General features: G+C 49.7%; 1 protein-coding gene across 3 annotated transcripts in view; it reads right to left on the bottom strand.

Annotated features, from left to right (window-relative positions):
* The window catches only part of ACO2 (aconitase 2), a 52983-nt gene that overhangs the window by 13933 nt on the left and 13506 nt on the right, over nt 1-25544 (bottom strand). For all 3 annotated transcript variants that reach the window (XM_026479546.4, XM_057316360.1, XM_026479545.4), the window contains 3 exons: nt 8206-8342; nt 3948-4206; nt 588-680 (listed from right to left, as the gene is read on the bottom strand). In XM_026479546.4, coding sequence (XP_026335331.1) covers nt 588-680; nt 3948-4206; nt 8206-8342 — 489 coding nt within the window. The remainder of the gene's footprint in view (nt 1-587; nt 681-3947; nt 4207-8205; nt 8343-25544) is intronic.

Consider the following 25544-nt stretch of genomic DNA (forward strand, 5'->3'; position numbering starts at 1 on the left):
ACACACGCACGCACTTGCAGAGACAAACATCGCCCATCAAAAGATCATCCATCCTTCAGGAGACCCCAGAAGAACTCCTGGCTGACACAGCCATGTGACCCAGGGTACCTCCATCCTACAGAATAAGGTGCCAAAAGGGGCCAGAAAGACCCTGAGGAGTGCTACGTGCACTGAGCGGGGGAGAACCCCTGGTGGGACGGGAGGCGCGCCAGCAGCACACGGTGCAGAGGACTGGCTCTGGGGCCAGACTCCTGGATGCAAACCATGCCTGTTGTCGTTGAGCAAGTGGATTAACTTCTCTGTGCCTCAGTTTCTTCATCTGTAAGGACAGATAATGAAACCAGCTGCCCCGCAGAGTTGCGGTGAACAACGAGTAGTTGTTATCTGTCAAGTGCTCAGTCTAGTGCCTGCACACAGAACGCGCCCGTCCAATGTCAGCTATCCATGCGACAAGGGGTAACACTATACAAAACAACACAAGCCCTCCACCCTTCTGAGCCTCTGGCTTTCCCTTCCTGTAGGCCAGGAGCTGCTCTCTGGTTCCCTAAGGGCCCTGCCCCAGAAAGGCAGGCCAAGCCCTGCTTTACCTGGTGAATGATTCCAGAGCCAGGCCTCCAGAAGCCCACGCCATACTTGGCACCCGCGGTTGCCAGGAAATTATACACTTCCTGGTTTATGTCCTATTAAGACAAATCAATAACCAGAGCATTAGTAACACAGTGTGTGTCTGGAACGACCCTTGCTCACCCCCCCGCCCCCCCGACTCTGAAATGCTGGCGCTCTCCCGGAGGCCTTCTACAAATAATTCCAAAAGGACCTGGATGTTGGCCCAGTCTCAGCCGGCTAACCTAGGGAGAAAGGCAAGGGAGCAGAGACAGAGCCTCAGTTCCGTGACACCGGGCCAGGGACAAGTCTGGGTCTGGCACAAGTCCCTTCTCTACCCTGACCTCAGTTTCCTTATTTGTAGAAGGAGCTTGGCTACATCATCTCCAAGGGTCTCTCTGGCACTCAAGTCCTCAGCCAAGGCCAGCGGTGAGGGGCACACCACCACAGGACCGTCTAACTGGGATATGGTGTCGGGGGAAGGGCGCTGTCAAGGGGAAGCAGTGGGACCAGGCGGGCGCTCCAGTCCCCCTGCAGCTCACGCAAGTTCTGATTCTCCACCTAAGCCTCGACGCTCATCTAAGGATGTCAGTAACCCAGGCTGCTGTTTACGGAACGCCCACTGCACTGCACACCCGCACAATCCGTCCCACGAAAGAGGGAAGGTACTGACATCAAGGTCACCTTACAGAGGCAAAAACAGAGGCTCAAAGGTGAAATAACTTGCTGGAGATCCAGAATTGAATCCCAGGGTTTGACACCAGGCCTGTGCAGCCACATAACCCAAGAGTTACATTCTAGAACAAAACAGAGCTACCTCCCTTATAAGGAAGAGGGCATCTGGGAACACCAGCGTCTGGCACGTTCTAGGTGCTCAATATTTTTAATACGTTTCATGGGCCCCAAATGAAAGACCATGTTCTAAAATGCAGACTTCAACAACACAACAGGATGGGCTGTGCCCACTCTAACTGGAATTGGAAGGTGGCTTCCTCAGTGGGCAGGGAAGGCTTCCTAGCACAGCTGATGTGAGGTCAAAGTTTATCTGGAAGACATGGGATCTTCCTGGACAGGGGAGACTCCAGTGACAAAAGGGACGGGGCCAGGGAAGACTGCACAGACTCCCAAAGGACGAACCAGGCAGTGAGACGTGCTGGCCTCTGGGCATGGGAGACCCATGCTCCAAGGCAGAGGGGGCTCACTGCCAGCTCCCTGCCCTCAATAAATCACCCTCAAGACCACGCAGACTCCTTCATTTAAACTCCAGATCAACCGTGCGTCCTTCTGAGGCCCACTGGGTACCCCCAGGCAAAAGAAGAGCACACAAAACACTCGGGCCCCCGGAGCGGTCTCTCTGACTAATAATTACTGAGACCGCTCCTTCATTCAGTCAGTCGCTTACAACTTGGCACCAAGGGCAGGGGGCAGTGGTTGTGTGTCTGGGTGCGTGTTCCCGTGTCTGGGCAAGCGGTGGCAGTGGCAGAGGGTGACAGAATGGTGCAGCAGAGTCTCGGCCTGAAGTCAGCCTAGAGCCTTCTCTGGCTATGTGACCCTGGACAGGTCACTCTGCCTCTATGGTCCCCAACCAGAGGGACTCTACAAATATACGTAAATCCGACCATAACCTTCCTCTGCTTAAGCCCTTTGGGGACTCCCAGGATGGTGCCCGTGGCCCTTAAGGCCCCGCCTGGGCCTGCCCCCCGTCCACCTCATACCACCCTCTTCCACAGGCCCCCTTTCAACTCCACAAATGCATCAAGTTGCTTCCTGCCTTGGGGTTTTTATATACACTGTTCTGCCTAGAATGTTCTTCCTCCAGTTACTATCAGCTTATCTGCGCCTGTTTCAGCTTACATGTCACATCCTCAAATGGCTGTCCCTCCCCGCCCCGGTCTAAATTAGACGTCTTTCTTATACTCTCACAGAGTCCTACATCTCCCCTTCATAGGATCTATCCGAATCGGCAACTACCTGCTTGTGCGATGGTTTAGCGTCTGTCTCCTACAGACCCGTCTTGTTCACACTGCGCCCCCAGCGTCCAGCACAGTGCCTAGCACATGATCAGTGTTCAGTAAACACTGAAATCTTACGATCCTGTGAATCTCATCTCCAGAAGGTAGATTCTGAATCCATAAAGTCAAGGGAGGGCGAGACCCTGAAAACGGTGGCCCAGCAGTGGGCAGTCAGTCACCCGCAGGGCTGGAGAGGACCCTGTTCCTGGCCACGCCCTGCTCCCAGCAGCGCAGGGGCCCCTGTAACATTGCCGCTGCTAACAGGGAAACCTCTGGCCAGCAGGCCGGGCTCTTTCAGCAGAGTAGACAAAAGCTACTGGCAGCCAGGACCCAGACTGACAGGCCAGGGTGGGAAGTGAGGGCTCGAGTGGGAAAACGGAGTGTTTCCCATGGGTCTGAGAGGCTCTGGGAGCTCTGCTGACCCTGGGAGCTGGAGCACGTTCAGTGGCAGCCCAGCCAGCATTCAGCTCCTGCCAACGGCCCCCCCAAGAGGGGTGCCCACTTCCACGGCAGGGGGTGGAAAGGGCGGAGGTCCCGAGCTGGCAGAGATCCGCTGTGGTCGAGAGCAGGCATGCACAAAGGTACCACAGGCAGAGGCTGGGGGAAGGAGCAGGAATCTTATTTCATAAGGAAGGCTGGGCGGAATTCAAGGAAGAAAACTATTCCACGTGGCACACGGCCACTTCTACCTCATGAAGCAAACTCCCAGAAGAAAGCCCCCCACGGAGGCCAGTCAGTAAGAGAGAGCACTTAAGACAGGGGTCGGCCAACAGCGCGGGTGAGCGCGTGGGTGAGGCAGGCAGGAGGGGAAATTTAAGCTACCCTCTTGTACCGGAACCTGGTGTCTGCATCATTTTTCTAACAGAACAGAAAAATGACCACCAAAAAATGCCTTCAATGTGAGAAGATTAAGGATGATTTGGGGGGTTTTGTTTTGTTTTTAGCCTTTCTCTGTATTTTCTAACATCCTCACAATAGGCAAATGGTATTTTCAAAGTTAGGAAAGAGCAAAAATGTTTAAAACAAGACTACACCAAGAAGCCTAGCTTAAGGGGCGCCTGGGTGGCACAGCAGTTAAGCGTCTGCCTTCGGCTCAGGGCGTGATCCTGGCGTTATGGGATCGAGCCCCACATCAGGCTCCTCCGCTATGAGCCTGCTTCTTCCTCTCCCACTCCCCCTGCTTGTGTTCCCTCTCTCGCTGGCTGTCTCTATCTCTGTCAAATAAATAAATAAAATCTTAAAAAAAAAAAAAAAAAAGAAGAAGCCTAGCTTAAGGCCTCTGCTCTCGTCCCACGTCACACACACTATAGCCCGATGCCCCCTTCAGCTCACCTTGGCCCGGCGCAGGTCCTTCTCACCCCCGAGCTGGGCCTCGATCAGGTGGTCGCAGTGGATGGTGGACGGCACGGCCACCTTGGGCAGTCCGCTGCTGATGAACTGCAGCATGGCCATCTGGGCCGTGGCGTCCTGCATGGCCACGCGGTCGGGCCGCAGCCGCAGGTACGTCTTGCCCCGCTCGATTTCCTGTTTGGCTGGGTCATCCAGGTGTCCGTATACGATCTTCTCTGAGAGGGTCAGCGGCCGGTTCAATCTGGGGGGAGAGGGAGGGGTGCCGGCTGCAGGATCCCCTGCCCACCCACAGCCACGCCCTCTCCGTCCCACGGCAACCCCGACAGTGGGCAGGGATGGGGGCGCCTGCGCTCCACGAGGGTGGGCACGCATCAGTCCTGCTCGCTGTGGTCCTTCCGGCACGCGGCACTCACCAGGTGCTCCAAAATTACCTGATGAGTAAGTGACAACATCCCAAGAGGTGGGCGGGGTTGTTTTTTCCTAAAGGAAAGCTGCTTCTCCAGCATACTGCCCACTGCCTGAGGGGTAGCTATCGCGCGCACACCTCACGATTTAACCCTCGTCGCACCCTTGTCATTTCATCAAACAAGCAAGAGGGAAGGGAGACAGCAGAGTGGTGGTGACAGCTCGCAGCCAGAGCCTTGCTTTGGATCCTCTAATTCTCTCTGTCCACGGCCACCTCCCCTGTGCCCTCAGCCCCAGGAAGACACAGAGGACCCCACCAGCATGCCCCTCACCCAGCCTGCCCCGCCACCACCCACAACCCTCTGCTGCTCCCACTGTGGTGCTACAGCCTTTTCCATCAGCCCTACTTGCTCTCGCCCCCTTCAGACAGGCCTGGCTGTCAGCTCTGAGAACAGAAACCCAGTCACCGCCTCCAGCCCCTCAACGAGACCCTCTTCCCCAGCCCCCCTCTCCCTGCAGGTCCCACCCCCTTTCCTCCTCACGGCCAAAGGGGCAGTCCAACCCCAGCTCCTGGGGAGGTGCACCCCTGCCGGGCCTTTGGGGGCCTCCTCCTCACCAGCTGCCCCTCCCCCGCCAGACTGCGCTTGGCACAGCTCACCCCCCAACCGCCCACCTGGAGGCCCCCTGCTGCCGCCCACTCACCCTGGCGCCCCCCCCCCCAGCAGGCTCCCCTCTGTCGGCCGAGACAGCCCGGGCTGGGCCCCACCCGCGCCTCCCAAACCCGAGGCCTCCTGGGAAGGGGTGCAGCTCTCACACCCAACCAGCCAGGAAAGAAAAGAAGTACGAAACTAAGGAGCCGGAGGCCCTGCCCCTATCGCTAGCCCCCGGGTGCAGCCGTCCCAGCCGCTGCTCGCTCTCCTCGGGGAGCGCGGCCCCCCACCTCTCAAGCCCGGCGCTCGCACGGGAACGAGGGGACAGCTGGCACTTCCATGGCACTTGTTTTTAAACAGCTTTACTGAGGTGTCAGTGGCAGGCCATCAACCGCGCATATCTAACGTACACACTGAGTCCTGACATTGTGTATACACCTGTGACTCAGCGCCGCACGCAGGACAGTGAACACGTCCGTCAGCCCCGAGACTTTTCCTGTGCCCCTCGGTCATCCCCCCGCCTGTCCCCATCCCCGGAGCAACCGGTGACCGGCCTTCTGTCACCACAGATTCATTTCCTCACAGCTCGTGCTTTTAGCTCAGTGGGGCTCTAAGCGCTTTAATGTACGCGGGGCCCCGGCTCCTCAGGACACGGACGAGGAGACCGAAGCGAGGTGAAGGGACCCGGCCGGGTCACCAGCCAGCGAGGGACAGAGCCAGCCTGCGTTCCAGCCCCTCACTCCCCCACGGATCCAATCCCGGGAGCAAGAGCTGCCTGGGCTGCTGGCTCTGCGGACAAGAGCGGAGCAACGGGCAGTTCCGAAAAGCTCTACAGTTCTGCTGTCGTGAGAACCTCGCATAAAAATAGCCCCGGCCTGAGGGACAGCCTGCCCCCTTTCGGGGCCTGCTAGGCGGTGTAGGGGCAGTGACTCACTGCAGAGCCAGCCCCTTTCCCGGCCCCAGGGGAGACGAAAAATAGCACAAAGACCTTGACAGCAAATGCCTGAAGTTGGACCAAAAAGCCTGACAATGACAAAAGCCTCAGGACGAGTTCAGCACCACATTTCCTTCAGGATAAACTGGGGGTGGCAAAATGGGTCCTCTGTGTCCAACTGTCCCTCTGCTTTACTGGATGACAGAGACCTAATTTCCCAAGAACAGAATCGGGCCCCTTCTGTCACGAACACGAGGCGGAGGAAGAGTCCCTCTGCAAGTCCCCTGGCCTTCCACAACATTCTTACATTTTCATCCACTCATCTCTGTTTTGAAGAGCCTCCCCTGTAACCAGCTCCCAGGGTGCTGCTGACTCATGGACCACATTTTGAGGAGTAAGGCCTACACCAACCGAAATGGAATCGGGGCCCAAGTATTGGTAGTTCTAAAAGTTTCCGAGGTGGGGCGCCTGGCTGGCTCAGTCGGGGGGGGGGGGCATGTGACTCTTGATCTCAGAGCTGTGAGCTCAAGCCCCATGTTGGGTGAAGAAATTACTTAAAAATAAAATCTTTTAGGGGCGCCTGGATGGCTCAGTCGGTTAAGCGTCCGACTCCTGGTTTTGGCTCAGGTCCCTATCTCAGGGTCTTAAGATCCAGCCACACATCGGGTTCCCAGCTCAGGGTGGAATCTGCTTGAAATTCTTCCCCCTCTGCTCCTCCCCCTGCTCGTGCATGCGCTCTCTTGCTCTCTCTCTCTCTAAAAATAAAATACATAAATAAAACCTTTAAAAAAATAATAAAATCTTTTAAAAATAGATGAATAAGAGCTTCCAAGATGGGGCGCCTGGGTGGTTCAGTCGGTTATGCATCTGCCTTTGGCTCAGGGTCCTGGGATCAAGCCCCGCATTGGGCTCCCTGCTCAGCAGGGAGCCTGCTTCTTCCTCTCCCTCTGCCCCAGCTCATGCTCTCTCTCACTCAAATAAATAAAATCTTAAAAAAAAAAAAAAAAGCTTCCAAGGTGATTCTAATGTGCAGCCTAGACAAAACCCCCAAGAACGCCAGAACAAACAGTGGGAGGCAATGCAGCCAGACAGACCTGGCTGGAGTTTGTGTCCAACCACTCAACAGATGTGTGACCTCAGACTGGGTACTTTCCCAATCTGACACTCGATTTCCTTGTCTGCAAAATGGGGAGGCAGATATAATAACAACCTACAGGAGTTGCTGAGAAGAAAAGAAACGTGTGTGAAGTGTCTAGCACAAACTGGACACTCAGGCAGCTCCTATCATTAGAGCCACCCTCAACGAACGGACGTCAGTTCTTACTGTAATGAGGTGATGCCAGGCCGGAGGCTGCTGGAGATAAGCCTACGATAGTCCCTCCCCCCTCAAAACTGAAGCAAGGATACCAGTAAAGAGGAAGCCAACTGGCAGCACAGAGGGAGTGTGGGACGAGGGCTAGAGCCCTGGATGAGCGCAGGGAGACAAGGTCCTACTACTTGCTCAGTGTGTAACCTTGGACAAGTTGCTTCTCCACCTGAGCCTGCTCTTTGGCAAAAATGGTATACTGATATTTATTCTTATTCCCAGGGTCATGGTCACCAGGAGGGCAAGTACCCTGTCCAGTCTATAGCCATTCGAGCTCTGGGGGCAGTGCCGGTTGCTATGTACCACTAGCGCCCCCTTCATCCTCCTGTGGCATCCCAGGCATCCCTCCAATGCTAGCATCTAGCCCAGGACCTGGCACACAGGAGAGCAATGCAAAAATGGTCACCATTTTATCAAATGAGGAAAGAGAGGCCCAGAAAAAAAGATATGCTTGAGATCCCACCTGAGCTTTCTTCTGGGTCTCAACTGAGCTCTCCTCTAGGCCTACACACTGAAGAGCAAATACAGCTATTTCTCTAGCCTTTGGGCCTGGTGGATCCCAGGGGGCTGCCTCAGGGTCAGTGGTCTGTCCTGGACAGGGCTGTTGGGAAGTTCAGGCCACAGCACTAAAGAGCATCTGAGACCTTCCCTATGGCCCAAATCACCAGGCTTCTTGATGGTAGATTCTTCCTTGGCAGAGAAGGCCACGGCCCATCACCAATCTGCAGTGCCTTTCCTCGGCAGGGAACTTCGTAGCCCAAAGGCCTTGATCCTACCACCATCACTAGCCATCCTTTGCCAAGCACCTCCTGCGTTGGCTGAAACGGGGCAGGAAGCAGAAGCAGGACCCCGGGGCAGTCTCTACAGCTCCCCCCACAGCCTTACCGTTTGCGGACAATGTCAATGTTCTTCTCTAGCAGGTCATAGCGGATGTACTCATGGGGCTCAAAGTGGCTCATGGCCACCTTGGCCCGTTGGCACAGGACTGAGGCCACATGGTACTGCCGCACACCCAGGGCTTTCTGCAAGAAGAAAGACAACAGCGACTGTCAATGGAGTATTTAGGGTGGTCCTCCCTGGAGGACAGCTCAGTGTGGTGAAAAAAGCGAGGAAGTATCGAGAGCTCCCCAGTGACTGCAGCCTCAGTGTCCTCCCCTGAGGCAGGGGATGATCCAGCAGCCACAGAATACAGCCCGTAGCAGGAGAAAGTGCAAGGGATTTGCAGTCAGAACTGCCGGGATCAAAGTCAAGTTCTATAACTTAAGAAAATCCCCCACATGTGCCCCGGAGGAGACGGGCGGTGGGGCTGCCACTGGCCACAGTGGTCACCCCAGCTTACCGGGAGGGTTAAATACGAACATATGTGGAAGTGCTCATGAGGCGGTCAAGCTCTCATTCTACCTGCACAACACGTTCCTCGAGGGTTGAGATCAGGCCTTATTTGTCTTACATTTCTGTATCTGGACTCCTGGGACTTAGCAGACTTGATAAATAATTACTGAATGGATGAAAAAAGGAGGAAAACCCTGTGCACGAGCTCTGAAGTTTCCTCATCCCTTCAAAGACGGCAGCACACGGACTTATTTCTAATGACTAGAATGGGGCGTGAGGCTATGTGACCTCCAAGACTGATCATAAAGGATAAAGGATAAAGCCATCATAAAGGATAGCTTCTGGGGGCACCTGAGCTTCTTGGCTCAGTCGGTGAAGTGTCTGCCTTCGGCTCAAGTCATGATCAGGTCCTGGGATCGAGCCCCATATCGGCTCCCTGCTCCGTGGAGAGCCTGCTTCTCCCCCCGCTCTGCTGCTCCCCCTGCTTGTGCTCTCTTGCTGTCAAATAAATAAATAAAATCTTTAAAAAAAAATAAAGGGTAGCTTCTGCCCAGCCCTCTCTGACTGCTCTGGGAGAAGGCAGTCACGGTGTTGTTAAGGCATTTACGCGGTGCGAGGAGAGTTCCACTCAGAGAGGATCTGAGGCTTCTGGCCAATAACCAGCACCACCTTGCACGTGGTGCTCGAGCCCAAGAGCAAGCCCTCAGGTAACCGCAACCCTGACCAACACCTGAATGCGATTTCTTGAGTGATCCCCAGCGAGAAGCAGCCAGCTAAGCTGCTCCCAAGTTCCCGGTCCACAGAAACTGTGAGTGAGAAATCTTTATTGTTTTAAGTCTTTAAATGAGGGGGCAATTTGTTTTGCAGTAATAGGTAAGTGATTGTTATGATGGGGTCTGTATTAGTTCATTTTAAACTGCGACAACCTTCACAGAGTGCACTGTGATCGGGGAAGAATAAATAACCCCAGAAATGAGAGGGAAAGGGATGGCTGCTTCCGTTCTAGGTGATGCTCCCCGTCTAGAGGGTCATACTGATGGGGAAGGGAAGAGGCAGAGCTCAAGCCACTACCCCAGGCCCCCTCCTTTACATCCCCGGAACATTTAAATCCAAACCCTGCTAACCCCAGCATCTGAACCAGGACGGATGCACTCATTAGTGAGAGCCCACCCTATTAGGAAACGGCGCCCCAACCACCATCCACCTGTCCACCCCAGCAGGCGGGTCCTCCCCAGCGCAGACTGCAGACCCCTTGCCCTCTCCCAGGGGATCCTCACTATCTGCCTCGGGGGGTAGGTGTGAAGAATCCACCAATGGCGCATCAGGACTTCCAGCCGCTGTGCACAGGCAGAACACGGCGGACAGCAGCCACAGCTCTGCCCACGCCCCTGCAGCCGGGGGCCCATGACAGCAAAGGAACGGGGCTGAAGCCTGGCGGCCAGTGACTATCGAGTCCTCTCGGTCCATTTATCCTAAGCACTTGTCTCCTCACAGAGCTGTTGTGGGGATTAGCAGTTACATAAAGTACTGGCACAGTTTCTATTATTACCCCCGTAAGAGAAACCACACAAGCTGTTCTGCAACTTGCTCTTCTCATTTATCGACACACCTTAGACGCCTTTCCAATGTCCATACGCAGAGCTATCTTTCTTTCTATAAATTAACTGTCCCTAAGCTTCAGGTTCCTTAGAAATAAAAATAAAGGGGCGCCTGGGTGGCTCAATCGGTTAAGCATACAACTCGATTTCAGCTCAGGTTATGATCACAGGGTGATGGGATCGACAAGCCCTATGAGCCCTGCACCGGGTTCTAGGCTCAGTGCGAAGTCTGTTTGTCCCTCTCCCTTTGCCCCTCCCCCTGCTTGCTCTCTAAATAAATAAATAAATAAATAAATAGCAATATCTAGTGTCTGGTCTAGGAAGCTAAACAATTAACTGTAATTATAATTATAGTGTAGAAAAAAGGTAAAGTCCCAAATTCCCTACAGCAAGGAAACACTTAATCCATGGACACACATCAATGTCTAAAAAATAGATTCAGGACGCCTGACTGGCTCAGTCAGTAGAGCAGGTAACTCTTGATGTCCAGGTCGTGAGTTCAAGCTCGACGTTGGGCAGGGAACCTACTTAAAATAAAAAAATAAATAAAAATAAAAAGCTTTAACTACAAAAATAATAATAATAAATAATAGGGTTTTTTAAAGATTTTATTTGAGAGAGAGAGATAGCAAGCAAGCACGTGCACAAGCAGGGGGAGCGGGAGAGAGAGAAGCAAGCTTCTCACTGAGCAGGGAGCCCGTTGTGGGGCTCGATTCCAGGAGCCCAGGATCATGACCTGAGCCGAAAACAGACGCTTAATCAAATGAGCCACCCAGGTGCCCCAATAAATAATAGGTTTAAGAAAGAACGCCAGTTAGGGGGAAAGGGACAAAATAAGATGTTCTCATCTAGACTACAACTTATAGATAAGAGAAAATTATTTATTAACACCCAGTGATGCCAACACTCTGCTAAGTATTTTGCAAGCGTTACATCGTCTCATCCTCACAGCCACCCAGGGAGGGGTCTCCCATGATTAGCCCATTTTCCAGGTGAGAAAACCGAGGCTTGCAGTGAGTGACTAAGGCCAGCGTAGCACGCAGCACTGGAATCCAACCTGACTGACCCACTTACCTGCCATTGCTCTGGGCATGTTACGTAACTCCCTAAGCTTTCCCTCCGAAACGGAAACAAACTCCGTTGTTAGTAACAGATGAAATCACTGCGTGCTCAACCCTTGATCACCACGCGCTCTGCTTTCCAAACATCTGTGCACAACAGCCAGCACTGGCCAGGAGGACCTCCAGCCACGACGGACGCGTTCTAGAGCTGCACAACCACCACCCTGGCCGCCAGCCACGTGTAGCAGCAGGGCACCCTGGAGTGTGCCGAGTGCGGCTAAGGAGTGTTCAATGTTGTTCAATTTTAATGACCAAAAAATGAAGCTGCCACAGGAGACGGCTCAGGTTTATATACTAATAAGGAGGACAAGTGTTTTTCGGAAGCCCGAACAACTCGCATGTTCATGGGAGCCCTTTTTCTATAAAGGTGCCTTTGTGCTTTCAAGTTCGGAGCACCACCCACACACCTCCCCACGCCAGGAGCTCGTCATCCCGCACCACCACCCAACCCACTTGGGCACGATTTCAGAACTTCTCCTGCACGCTCAGCCACGCTCTGCTTCCCTGCACAGTCTGCTTTCCAGCTGGGGTCCCCCCTCGGGGACACAGCTCTCTTCCTCAGGACAACGGCTCCCAGACCTCAGATACATCACCATCCCCTGAGTCTGTTAAAAATACATACTCCTACACGCTACCCACGTCAGTGACTCTGTCTCCAGGGTGGGGTCCCTCACCTACTTCAAGTCAGCCATGCTCTGTCACCTTCTCTCAAATCCCCTCTCGGCCAAGGGCGTCTCAGAGTTATTTTCAACCATCCCTTTACATGGCAGGCTCCCCAATTCCACAACAGGCCGACGATGCCCTGGGCTGAGGGCAAAGGGATCATCACCTCCTTTGTTTAAGGCTGTTATCAGCCTATGACAGCCCACCTCACCGCGGACATACACGCCACTTCCAGATACCCTAACACCTGCCCAGCCATCTTCCTCATCGACTGTTCTGGAGCCACACTGTACTTGTAGGCTTGGTTTTCTGTGCTAAGCTCTACATTAATCTTGATTTAATCTCATCATTGGTTTCTGTCTGCCTCCTGCCCCTGGAGTCTACAGGAGCCCTGGTCAGTCACCCCCCGTCCTGACAGGCTGGCCCTCCCAGCGTGTGTCAGCCACAAACACAGCACAATTCCCAGGTTGTTCACACCTCAACACCGATGTGACCCATTCCAGGCCGGGCTCCCCAGGGTTGACGTTTGGTCAGGTCAGCAGTGGTCTATTCAGCAACACTCCTGAGGCCCAGGTCTTTCATCTACTGCAACAGCCACCTAACTGTATTTTCTTTCAATTAGGCTCCATGCCCAATGTCGGGCTTGAATTCACGACTTGAGATCAAGTCCATGTTCTATGGACTGAGCCAGCGAGGCACCCCAACAGCCATCTCAGTGCATCGTCATTAAGGGCTTGTCTGTCTTGTTGTTAGGGACAGCCTGACTGACCGGTCGAATGCCCTGCAGAAATCAGTACTCACTCTCACTAATCTAACTACTAATCCCAACAAAAAGTAAAAGATGTGGGGCACCTGGGTGGCTCAGTGGGTTAAGCATCTGCCTTTGGCTCAGGTTGTGATCCCAGGGTCCTGGGATCGAGTCCCACATCTGGCAGCCTGCTCAGCGTGGAAACTGCTTCTCCCTCTGCTTGCCACTTCCTCTACTTGTGCCCTCTCTCTTTCTCTGACAAATAGATAAAATCTTAAAAAAAAAAAGGTAGAAGATGTTAGTTTTGCCGTGAGACCTCAGGCAATTCACTTCATCCCTCAAGGCTTTAGTTTTTCACACCTAGAACAGGTGAAATCTCAGCCTTCCTCCCCCTTCAGTGCTGTGAGAGGCTGACATGCATGAAATGTCCTGTGTAAACTCTGGAGAGTTCCACCACATTATAATATGCTTACCCCAGAGATAGACTTCAAAGGCAAGGACATCATGTATCACTCATTCACGACCCCACAAATCTCACATGTAAAATGAAGACATTATGGGTGATCTCCATACACACCCCCCCAATAAGAATAAAACAGCGGTTACTTATTAAACACCTGCTCTGTGCCAAGCACTTTCTGTGCCTAATTTTGAATTCTGATGACAACAGGGCCAGGTCACTGTTCCGGTCTCACAGATGCGGGAACTGCAGAGCAGGGAGGTTAAGTCAGAAGTCACATACTGGTAAGTGGTGAGCAGGGAATCCAGGATGCAAGTTCAGGTCCGTCTCCTTCTGAGATGGGTCAGTTCCCCTGGCTTCTGCTGCTCTCTCCCTCTCACAGCCCACCCTTTCTCACTGAAGGTGGCACGGTGTGATGGTTGGTCCGGACTGAAGATCTGTACTCAGAGTGCCCCACCCTGCAACACCACTAAGCTGCTATGGCCCTGGACAAGTTATTTAGCCTCCCCGAGCCTTAGTTTCTCCAGAGAGAAAATGGAGATAAACATCACAGTTACTATTCAATAAAATAACCTACGCTGGGTTTTGGCACAGAGCCGGTTCATTACATGTTGTTTTCTGTTATCTTCCTTCACAGAGGAGACAGATGCAGAATGAGATGTGAAGCCATGGTCCTTCTCTGGATGCTGGCAGAAGCAGCAGTTCTCATCTTTTGCTTATTGCAAACACAGCTGGAGACTTAGCTTATCTGGGCCTTTGGCATTCTTGACCCTCTTCTAATGTATTTCAGTGGCTGTATAATTTCTCCTGGTTACTCGCCCTCCAGCCTTCGCCAACTTATTCTAAAAATCTAAGCTGATGTCTTTCGGTGCATCTCTTCCTTCTCTCCTGCAGATGACTTTCAATTTTTCAGAATTTGCCTCAGAAAGCCCCTCATCCCTCTGAAATCCTTCCTGCTTAACCCTTACATTGGGGTCCTGGTGGTGGGATCTCATCTATTTGGTCTCTCAGTCATTCAGAATTTGCCTTTCTCAAAGGCGCCAAACATGCTGAACATCATTGGCCAGTAAAAATTCTAAAGTGATCTGTCACAGGGCCTTTGTACATGCTGTTTGTGCTGCTCAGAATGTTCTCTGCCTACCTTCATTCCCAATCTGCTCTTTGTCTACGTCACTCCTATTGATCCTTCAAATCCTCCCAGCCCAACCAAAGCCTATTATCTATGCCTACTTACTACTTCTTGACATTGATTTGTCAGATGGCATCAGTCTCCACTAGTCTCTAAGTTCCACCCGGGAGGGACGTGGAGGTGCTACGTAAGTACCAACTGAACTAATGACTCCTGCTTCTGCTTGACCAACTAGCTCTTCCATACTGAACAGGGTTAAATACAGAGCAGGTTTGGTTAATCTTGTGAGAGCAAACAGTTAACAAGACAAATCAATAATTTACCAGTCTTGGACGCTCTTGGTTAGAGTATAAACAGGTTCAACATTTCTTTGTCTTAAGTAGGCTCTATGCCCAGCGTGGAGCCCAACACAGGGCTTAAACTCAGGACCGTGAGATCAAGACCTGAGCCAAGATCAAGAGTCAGGTGCTTAGCTGCTTAACCAAGGGAGCCACCCAGGTGCCCCCAGGTTCAACATTTTTGAAAGACAATTAGGTAATACCTATTGAAATGTAAGATATTTGTGCCCTTTAACCAGCTTTCCTCAATTCCAGAAAGCTAGCTCACAAAAAGGCCCACACAAATGAGCACCGAGACACGCAAGGACACTCTCCGCAGCACCATTCTTAAGAGAACAACCCAGCTGTCCAAAAATAGGGCACTGACTGGATAAATTCTGGTTCATCTACCAAGGAATGCCATCTTATAGCTGTTTAAAAAGAATTAACTCAAAGGGCGCCTGGCGGGCTTGCAACTCTTGATCTCCAGGTTGTGAGTTCAAGCTCCATCCTGGGTGTAGAGCTTACTTAGATAATTAAAAACTCAAAAAAAAAAAAAATTAGAGGTGGTGGTCCCATAACATTGTGAATGTAATCAATGCCACTGAACTGAAAAACATGGTTAAGATGTCAACATTTATGTTATATGTATTTTACCATAATTAAAAAAAAAAAAAAGAAGGTAGATCTTACCTTTAATGGCAGAGAAAAACTTCCATACACATTCAGGGAAAAAAGTAAGTAGCAAGACAGTAGTATAAGAGCTCATTTCTTTCTTTCTTTTTTTTTTTTTTTTTAAGATTTTATTTATTTATTTGACAGAGAGAGAGACAGCCAGCGAGAGAGGGAACATAAGCAGGGGGAGTGGGAGAGGAAGAAGCAGGCTTCCAGCAGTGGAGCCTGATGTGGGGCTCGATCCCAGAACGCCGGGATCACGCCCTGAGCCGAAGGCAGACGCTTAACCGCTGTGCCACCCAGGCGCCCCTATAAGAGCTCATTTCTATATAATAATAAATAATAATTCACACATGTAGATATGTTAAAAAATGAAATGATATGTCTGAACTGTGCATAGCAATTATCTCTTGGGATTAGAATTATGGGCACTTTTACTTTCTAGGCCAAGTATTTGTTACTTTTAAATGTGACATGATATACAGGCGTTCCTTTTGTAACCAGGAAAAAAGAATGCGCAAGGCAAACAGGTGCAGAAAGCATGCTGACTGTGCAGTGGTGTAGCACAATTATTTACTGGCAATTTGACGATCAACAATGTTCTGATTTTAAATGTGCAAACTCTTTGTTTCAGCAATTTACAGGAATCTGTCATTAATAAGGAAGAGGGAGGGCCACCTGGGTGGCTCAGTTGGTTAAGCATCTGCCTTCCGCTCAGGTCATGATCCCAGGGTCCTGGGTTCGAGCCCCACATCAGGTTCAATGCTCAGCGGGGAGTCTGCTTCTCCCCCTCCCTCTTCCCCTCCTCCCCATGCTCTCTCTCTCTCTCTCAAATAATAAAATCTTTCTTAAAAAAATAACTTTATACTAGAAGGACCACCATTATCTTAACCCAGAGATCAAACTAGCATCACCAAGAGCAAGACTACCTGACACTCGTGCCCCTGATGGGACAGCATCACCTAGGAAGAATTCTTGTTGGGGCCCCTGGTGGGCTCAGTCAGTGGAGCATGTGAACTTGAACCTGGGGTCGTGAGTTCAAGTCCCACATTGGGTAGAATTTACTTTAAAAATTAAGAAGGAAAAAAAAAAAGAATTCTTGTCAAAAAATGTTTAACCAGCGTCTAAGCCAGCTTTGGGACCTTAGCCCCAGCTTAAGGGAAAATCATGGAATAAAAGAACAATCAATCAATCTAGGATGTGGATATTCTACAAGAAAACTGGCCTGGTCTCTTTGAAAAGTCAACATGAGGGGAAAACAAGGCGTATGGGGGGTGGGGAATGGAGAGTGTTCCAGAGTAAGAAAGACTAAAAAAGTAAAATCAATGCAATGTGTAAATTTTTTATTACACCCTGATTTGGAAAAAGACCACTACCAAAGACACTTTTGGAAAAACAGGTAATGACACTGCAGTTACACAGCTAAATGACTTATTCTTAAGAAACCAAGTTTTTAGGAATGAGGTGTCACAATGCCTTCAATTTCTTTTGAAATAGCCCAGAAAAAAATAACAATAAATACAAAAAAATAATACATAATAAAGCAAGACAAAAATAAATAATACATAGTAAAGCAAGTAAGACAAAACATTCAGTCTAGATGGTAGGTATATTTATGGATGTTCTTGCTACTATTTTCAACTTTTTATTTTTTTTAAGATTTATTTATTTGAGATAGAGCGAGAGTGAGCGAGAGAGCACACAAGCAGGGGAGGGACAGACGGAGAGAGAGAAGCAGACCCCCCACTGAGCAGTAAGCCTGACACAGGGCTCGATCCCAAGACCCCAGGATCATGACCTGAGACAAAGGCAGGTGTTTAGGCACCCCCAACTTTTCCTTAGGTGTAAAAATTTATAACAAAAAAAAATATTTTGAGAAAGACACCAATTATGGTTTAAATTTTTTTTTTATAAGTAATCTCTACCCCCCAACTTGGGGCTCGAACTCACGACCCCGAGATCAAGAGTCATGCTCTACCTACTGAGCCAGGCACCCCAATACTTCTTCTAATTAGAAAAAATATAACCAACATTAATTTTTGATTGAAAATTAAATGCTCAAAACTAAAGATAAACACTCTTGCAGACTGCTTGCTGTGGAGTAAAAGCAAGCTGATCTTTTTGTAAAGCAGCTTATCAATACGAAACCCACATCTATCCTTAAGAAATAATTCTAAACATGAAAATGATACTGTATGTACTGAACAGTTCACTGCATTACTACTTAGAGCCCCCAAAACTAAAAGCAACATGTATAATTTCCACTCCGTAGGAATCACAGTTTTAAGTACTATGTAGCAACGCAGGAAACGGTCTATGATACAATAATATATGAAAAAGCAGGTTAGAAGTTACCTACACACTGACTACAATGCTATAAAACTCATGTTCACAGGGGGAAAAGACCAAAAGGAAATGGACTAACAACATAAAAAAATGGGTTAAGACGGAAAATTATTTTCCCCTGTAATCCCCCAAATCTGTATTAAGGTGGTGTATGGCTGAAAAGAGACGAATAGCAAGCTGTTTTCAGAGGGTGTAGAGAGAGCTGAAGTCCCCTAGTGTCGCTGTATTTTTGTCCTTGAACTCCAATTTTGCAATCCAACATTCCGGTGAGGGCACCACGCTCAGATGGCTAAAGAGCCAGGGTGAACCTGCCCTATGGGCCACTTCCCTTGTGCAGATCGAACAGTGAATGCCCCCATGTGACAAAAGGGAACACTGCGGGCATGGGAGTCCAGAGATCTGACCTGCTAGCTCGGTCACTAGGTACCCTTACAGTAATCTCACCTTTCTGTGCCTCCCTCTCCACTTTCATGAAATGGGACAAGTGGATCATTCCAGCTGTATCGAAGTCACCTGAGAGGTTTCGGCTTCTAGGCCCTCCCCCTCCCGGACCCTCCACCAGAACCACCCCGGGGGGAGCCTAAGCATCGGTAAAGACTACCGTGTCACTCTGATGATACGGCCATGCCTGGGAACCGCTGGACTAGATGTTCTCCAAAATTCTTTCTCGGAGATTCTATAAATACTCCTCCCCAGCAAGCAGGCTCTCAGATAAACCCGTGTACTCCCCAAAGGCCAGAGGAAAATGTAGCAATGTCAGAACAGACTTATCTGTACCAGGGAAGAAAACCCCCAGAGCTGAGGCTTTTCTGAGCTGGCCATAGCCTTCGCCTTCGTTTACGCACGGCTGAGGACGCAACGCCCCGTAGGCACGCGCACGTAAAACGCAGCCCCGTGTGGAGACGCAGAAAGTGCAGCAGACTCAGAACACTAGCAGCTTATTATAGGCCCCCTGAGCGGCCCAACTGCTTACTCTATTCCAATATATTAATAAAATAAGGGAGAGTAACCTCATTTATTATTAAGAACAAAGAGTGCCTCATTTAACAAACGAACACCTTCCTAGGTGCCAAACACGTTACCGCATGGTTCCCAAACCTTTTCAAGTTAAGGCCCCTGAACAAAAGAACTCATTTTGGACATCACAGCTGGGCAGCCAGACTAGGCTGCTGCCGGTCAGGATCTCGGCACACCCGTGTCCCATCTGCTACAGCGCGCCGGAGGACAGCTTAGCTGTACCCACTGAACTCCAGAACACCACCGCGCTGTCCCTACAGGCAGGATCACAGTCTGGTGGGATAAGGCAGACATGGAAACCAAAAGTGTGGTAGTGTCAAAGCTGCTCCTGTAGACATTAGGTCCAAGGTTCAGCGAAGGCATGGAAATAGGAGTGGTCAAGTGAAAAAGAGGCCAAGACTTCAAGATCATGTTTGAGTTCAAGTTCAAAAACATTGGCTATAGATGCAAAAGCCAAATAGAACAACTCGCTTAAAACTGCGTGGCATTTGTGGAGTCATCATGGAAGGAGGAAGTCATTCAAAGCCCACTGTACCCTGGTGTAGCCCCTCAGAGGGACGGTCCTAGCAACTTCCAAATACTGGCCGTAGGATGGTCTGAGCTAACAGGAGCCTTAGAGGGGGCTTTCACATTTTGACTGAGTGCACGCACCCCCCCCCCAACACACACACAACACTTTTATGTTGTGATCCAGCCCAAAGATACTGCCAGGGTAGTGTAACTAAAACAAGCTTCACTAAACGATACTTGCCATGTGCAATGTACGCTTTTATTTTTTTTTTTTTTAAGCAGGCTCCATGCTCAACGTGGGGTTCAAACTCACAACCCTGTGATCAAAAGTCACATGCTCTACTGATTGAGCCAGCCAGGCGCCCTAATACTTTGTATTCTATTATTGTCTACACTGTGGTAAGATACACGTAAAATTTACCACCATAACTATCAAAGTGGCCAGCTGGACACATGCACAGTGGAATCACCACTCTCTCTAGCCGCAGAATGTCTCATCACCCCAAAGCAAAGCCCATACGCACCCAGCAGTTGCTCCTTATTCCCTTCACTCTCCTTGTCCCAGCTTCTGGCAACCACTAACCTGCTATCTTTCTCTTTTTTTTTTTTTTTTTAAGATTTTATTTATTTATTTGTCAGGGAGAGAGCGCGCAAGCGAGCAAGCACAAGCAGGGGGAGTGGCAGGCTGAGGGAGAAGCAGACTCCCCACTAAGCAAGAAGCCCAAGGCGGGCATGACCCGAGCCGAAGGCAGATGCTTAACCAACTGAGCCACCCCGGCATCCTTAATCTGCTGTTTCTACAGATCTGCCTATTTTAGCTAGTTCATAAAAGTCATACAATAGGTGGCTCTTTATGTCTGGCTTTTTTCCTTTAACATTCTAGATTATCTTTCTTGAAGGCACGTTGCACCCCGTTAATTTCATGATCCGATGATGGGTTAGGACAGGCCATCTGAACAACACCTTACAGAATTTACAATTTAAAAAAAGAGTTACAAATGTCAGAGCCAAACAGCCGTAAGGAATGATTCCCGCTCACAATCGCCCTGGGCCTTTGCTGAGCAGTATCAGGTCTCTGCAGGTTCAGTTCAGTCCAAGGCGCCAGAGGCACCCAAACCTCAGCCAAGCTTTGGTGCCTCTCTGCACACAGCTGTCCACCAAGAAAACTGGAAAAATAAAGACAACATAGCAAGTTCTTTAAAAAAGTCAAATTTATTAAATTTAAAACATGTCCTTTGTTCTGAATCTTGCCTTCCTATACCTTTCATGTTAAAAAGGCCCTCCTTTCTTTTAAGCAATGATGCTGATAGTGGATAATGGTCTGTGGGACAAGCGGGTTGGGGAGGTGTTGCTCCGGTAACCTTACTTGGGGAGATTTAACACCTGCAACCCCACGGCGATCCGTCAACTCTGTGTGCACATTCTGGTGCTCTCTACCATGCGACTCCTCGAGAACACAACTGTCTGTGCGCGGGAAGGTACAGTCACTGGAGAAGATACGTGGAAGAAAAAGCTAAGATTTTAGTTTTACCTTTAGAATCTCAGTAGCAGCCAGAAATATGAGAAGTGATGAGCACAGCTGACTGGGGAAAAGCATCTGTCTCCACTGCCGTTCTCTGTCCCTTTTCCCTCCTACCACCTTACTCACTCATCTATTCATTCATCCGTCTGTCCATCAAATAGTTACCGAGTGACTATAGGTCCCAGGCACTGTTCTAGGCAATGGGGATAGAGCAATAACAAAATGATCCTCTTGGGACTGACATTCCCGGGCCTGAGAGGAAGTTGGACAGAGAGACAGACAAACAGAGACAGAGAAAAGAGTAAAACCTCAGCCAGATGTTGATAAGTGTCATGTGAGATAACGAAGGAGGAGCAATGGGGAAAAGGGCCTGGGCAGTGGGAGGAGGTGCCATTTAAAATAGGATAGTTGGGGGGGGGGGGGCGTCTGGGTGGCTCAGTCGGTTAAGTGTCTGCCTTCGGCTCAGGTCAGGGTCCTGGAGTCCCGGGATCAAGTCCCCGCATGGGGTTCCCTGCTCAGCGGGGAGCCTGCTTCTCCCTCTGACCCTCCCTCTCTCTCACGGTTTCTCTCTCATTCTCTCTCAAATACATAAATAAAATCTTAAAAAAATATATAGGATAGCTGGGAAAGGCTTCTATGAGAATGAGACATTGAACAATGACCTGACAAAAGGTACAGGCCAACCTACAAAATGAAGAAAAAGCATCCCCTACAGAAAATCTAAGGGGCCTCTAAAGTGAGGTGGTAACTGCTGTGTTCAAAGAACAGCAGAGAGAGAGATCTGTACACCCACACTGATAACAGCACTGTTCACAACAGCCAGACGTGCGAGCAATCCAAGTGTCTACTGACGGCTGAACGGGTAAGCAAAGTGTGATGTACATACAACGGACTATTCCTTGAAAAGGAATTTTGGGGTGCCTGGCTAGCTCAGTGGAATAAATAAAAGATTTTATTTTTTAAGTAATCGCTCCACTCAACGTGGTGCTCGAACTCACAACCCTGAGATTGAGAGTCGCACGCTCCACCGACTGAGCCAGCCAGGCGTCCCTGAAAAAGAATTTTAAAAGCCTGAAAAATTCTGACACCTGCTACAACATAGATGAACCTTGAAGGCATGATGCTACGTGGGATAAATCAGTCACAAAATGCCACATACCGTATGAATTCCAGTGATATGTGGTACCGAGAATAATCAAGTTGACAGAGTGGAAAGTAGATGGTGGGGGCGCCTGGGTGGCGCAGTCGTTAAGCGTCTGCCTTCAGCTCAGGTCATGATCCCAGGGTCCTGGGATCGAGCCCCACATCAGGCTCCCTGCTTGGAGGGAAGCCTGCTTCTCCCTCTCTCACTCCCCCTGCTGGTGTTCCCTCTCTCGCCGTGTCTCTATCCAATAAATAAATCAAATCTGAAAAAAAAAAAAAAAAAAAAAAGAAAGGAAAGTAGATGGTAGCTGCCAGGGGCTGGGGGGAGAGGGAAACAGGGAGTTAGTGTCTCACTGACGACAGCTGCAGTATGGGATGAGGAAAATGCTCTGGACATGGATGTGATGGTTGCACGACCATGTGAATGTACTTGATGCCACTGAACTATGTACTGAAAATGGTTAAAATGATAATTTTAAAATTAAAAAAACAAAGAGCAAAGAAGCCAGTGTGGTCAAAGCAGAATAAACAAAGGGGAGTGTGGTAAGAGATAAGATCAAGAGGTAGCAAGGATTCAAACTGTACAGGACCTTGCAGAATTTAGTACAGATTCTGACTTTACTCTAAATAAAAACAGGATTGATTTCTGTCCCTTTTCCCTCCTACCACCTTACCCACTCATCTATTCATTCATCCGTCTGTCCATCAAATAGTTATTGAGTGACTATAGGTGCCAGGTACAAACACAGGAAAAAACAGGAATCAATGCTCCGACTTCTTCACAAGGATCCTCTGGCTGCTCCACGTAGAACAGAAGGCAGCAGGGAGACCAGGGCATAGGTTAGCGCAACAGCCCGTGAAAGATGGCGGTAATGTGGACCGGAGTCAGTGTGGTGGAGTTAGTGAGAAGGGGCTGGAGTCTGCACATATTCAGAAGGTAGTAACAGTTAAGACTTGTAGACAGATTGGCCAAGGGGTGTCAGAGGAAAGTCAAGAAGGTCACTGGGTTTGGGCCTGGGTAACTGGAAGAATGGAGTTGCTACACACTGAAATAGGGAAGGCAACAGAAGAGCAGGTTTGAGGGGTGCCTGGAGGGCTCAAATGGTCAAGCATCTGCCTTCGACTAGGGTCATGATCCCAGGGTCCTGGGATCGAGCCCCACATCAGGGAGTCTGCTTCTCCCTCTCCCTCTACTGCTCCCCTTGCTTGTGCTCTCTCACTCTGTTAAATAAATAAAACCTTAAAAAAAAAAAGATTTAAAAGAAGAGCAGGCTTGAGGGTGAGATCAGGAGTTTGCTTACAGAGGGGACACTTGGGTGGAGATGTCAACTAGGCACTGGGATTCTTATCTTAGGCCCCACCCCTCTAGAACCCTAATTAAATAATTCATCTAGAATCACAGATTATCAGAAGCCCAGGTAAGCCCAGATCACCAAGTATTTTACTTCATTTGGCGGATGAAGAAATGAAAGCTCGAAGTCACATACCTAGTTAAGAGCAGTTAGGAGCAGAACTCAAGTTCTCAAGTCAGTGCTTTTTCCACCATACTACTTCCCTAATTTAAACTGTGATACTGATTCATTCAATGAATATTTATCAAGCCCCGGAATTTGTGCTGCTTGAATTAATGAGATAAGAAAGATAGGCACCTCCCTGCCCATGTGGAGTTTACAGTTGGGTGGAGAAGACCGATAAAAAGTAATCAATCGAGGGACCATATATGCAGCTACATCAGAAGGACTATGAAGAAAGGGCTATGAAAGAAAAGTTAAATCAGTTACAACAGTGGAAAGCAGGAGAACCTAAGCTAGACTGGGAGAAGGGCTTCTCCAAGAAAGTGGTATTTAATATGAGAACTGAAACATTATAGGGTTAGCCAGGCAAATAAAATGGGGTTTAGGGGAGGGAGTCTAAGGAAACTTGCAGGCACAGAGCAGCATGAATGAAGACAGAGAAGAAGCCAGCTTGGCTGGAGCAAAGTGAGCAAAGTGCAACAGAAATGGCAGAAAATAAGGCTAAGAGGTAAGAGGGAGCCAGGTATCATGAGGGACCTTGTAGGGGTAGGAGAAAAGTACCCTAGCAGCCTTGAACCACAGCTCATCTGAGTCTTGTTGGAACACCTTGCGATCCCCCTGGAACACTAGATGGGAGGCCTCTAAAGGAGCTGCTGTGAGGGTTGCCTCCTCATTTCCCCTGGGAGGCTGCCATGAGACAGTTTCTCCTGTCTCCCAGAATCTGATGTGGTGTGAAGCTTTCTGCCCCCGACCCTTCAGACTAGAGCTGCAGAATGCAAACCCACTGAGCGGCAACAGGGTACCCACAACGTGTATGCAGTCATCAGCTTCTTTAGCTCTGGAGTAGTCCATTTGGTGCGTGGGACTAGGACCGGGGAGCTGGCACCTTTGGCTTGTTCTTCTCGTTGTCTGTGTCAGTAATGAACGGTCTACATATGAAAGCGCCTCACTGTACCTTTACCGATCCAATCATTCAGGCCTTGACCTTGTCTTCTAAGTGTGTGTGAGCTTTACAGCAGGACATATTAAATGTTTAACTTGATCCTAAAAGCAGTGGGAAGCCACAGAAAATTTAAGCAGGATGTGACTGGATCAGATTTGCATTTAAAAAAACAATCACTGTGGCTGCTAAGTAGATAATGCACTCCAGAGCGGCCAAGGGACAACAGGCTGATGGTGGCTTAGGTGTAACCCCTTTCCTTTAGGAAAGCGGTCTGTGTGCACTGTAACACGTGAGCACCTACTAGGTGCCAAGCAATAGCACACAGACACCAAGAAGAGGAAGACAGTCCCTAAGCTAATGTACCTTAGTCTGACCAAGATCAGCACGTAAATGCAACCAACTGTCGCCTGTGCAAAAAGGAAGCACAGGCCAGAGGCGGGAGAGCTGCAGAGGGAACAGGGACCTCGGTTTGGGAGGCCAGGGCAGGGTTTCACTGAGCAGGGCTGTGGAGGATGAACAGGAGGTTGCAAGGCACTCGAAGAGGCCACAGAGTATGTAAAGATACAGAATCATCAAGTCAAGTGTGCAAGAGCTACTGAGCTCTCAGGATGGTGGGACGTAACAGACAAAGCAGGAAACGGGATGGTCAGGCTGGGTGTAGCTCACTACCCTAAACCTGGAATCATAACCTGTGGTTTACAAACAGCACAGTGAAAAGAACTTAGATCTCGCTCCAAAGCCCAGCTCCACCATTTACTAGCTGCGTGACCTCAAGCAGGCTTCACCTTTGAACCCAGTTTCCTCATTTGGAAAAAGGGAATGTAGCTGCAGTATTATGTGAGCTAAGAAGGGACATGAATGGGCTCCTCTCAAATAGCAATTATTATGTGAAATGCTACAAACAGGTTTTGTAAAAAATAGCATTTACTAGGGTTTTTCCAGCAATTTTAAAGAGCAGAACACATTTCAGAGAGAAAATTTACGAAACACATAAAACACAATTTTACAGACTCCCTGAAGCTCACCCAGGGATATCCACCACTACCACCACTGCTCCCCCCAGACTCCCTGGCCTGACAGCAGGTACCCAGTGGTATTTAATACACGGTGACTCCAAGAGAGGCAGCAAACACCCATTCCATGCCAAATCTACTCCTCCTCACAGTCCCTGATACCACAGTACCCA

The sequence above is a fragment of the Ursus arctos genome, unplaced genomic scaffold (assembly GCF_023065955.2).
Source record: "Ursus arctos isolate Adak ecotype North America unplaced genomic scaffold, UrsArc2.0 scaffold_21, whole genome shotgun sequence".
In the NCBI taxonomy this organism is placed as follows: Eukaryota; Metazoa; Chordata; class Mammalia; order Carnivora; family Ursidae; genus Ursus; species Ursus arctos.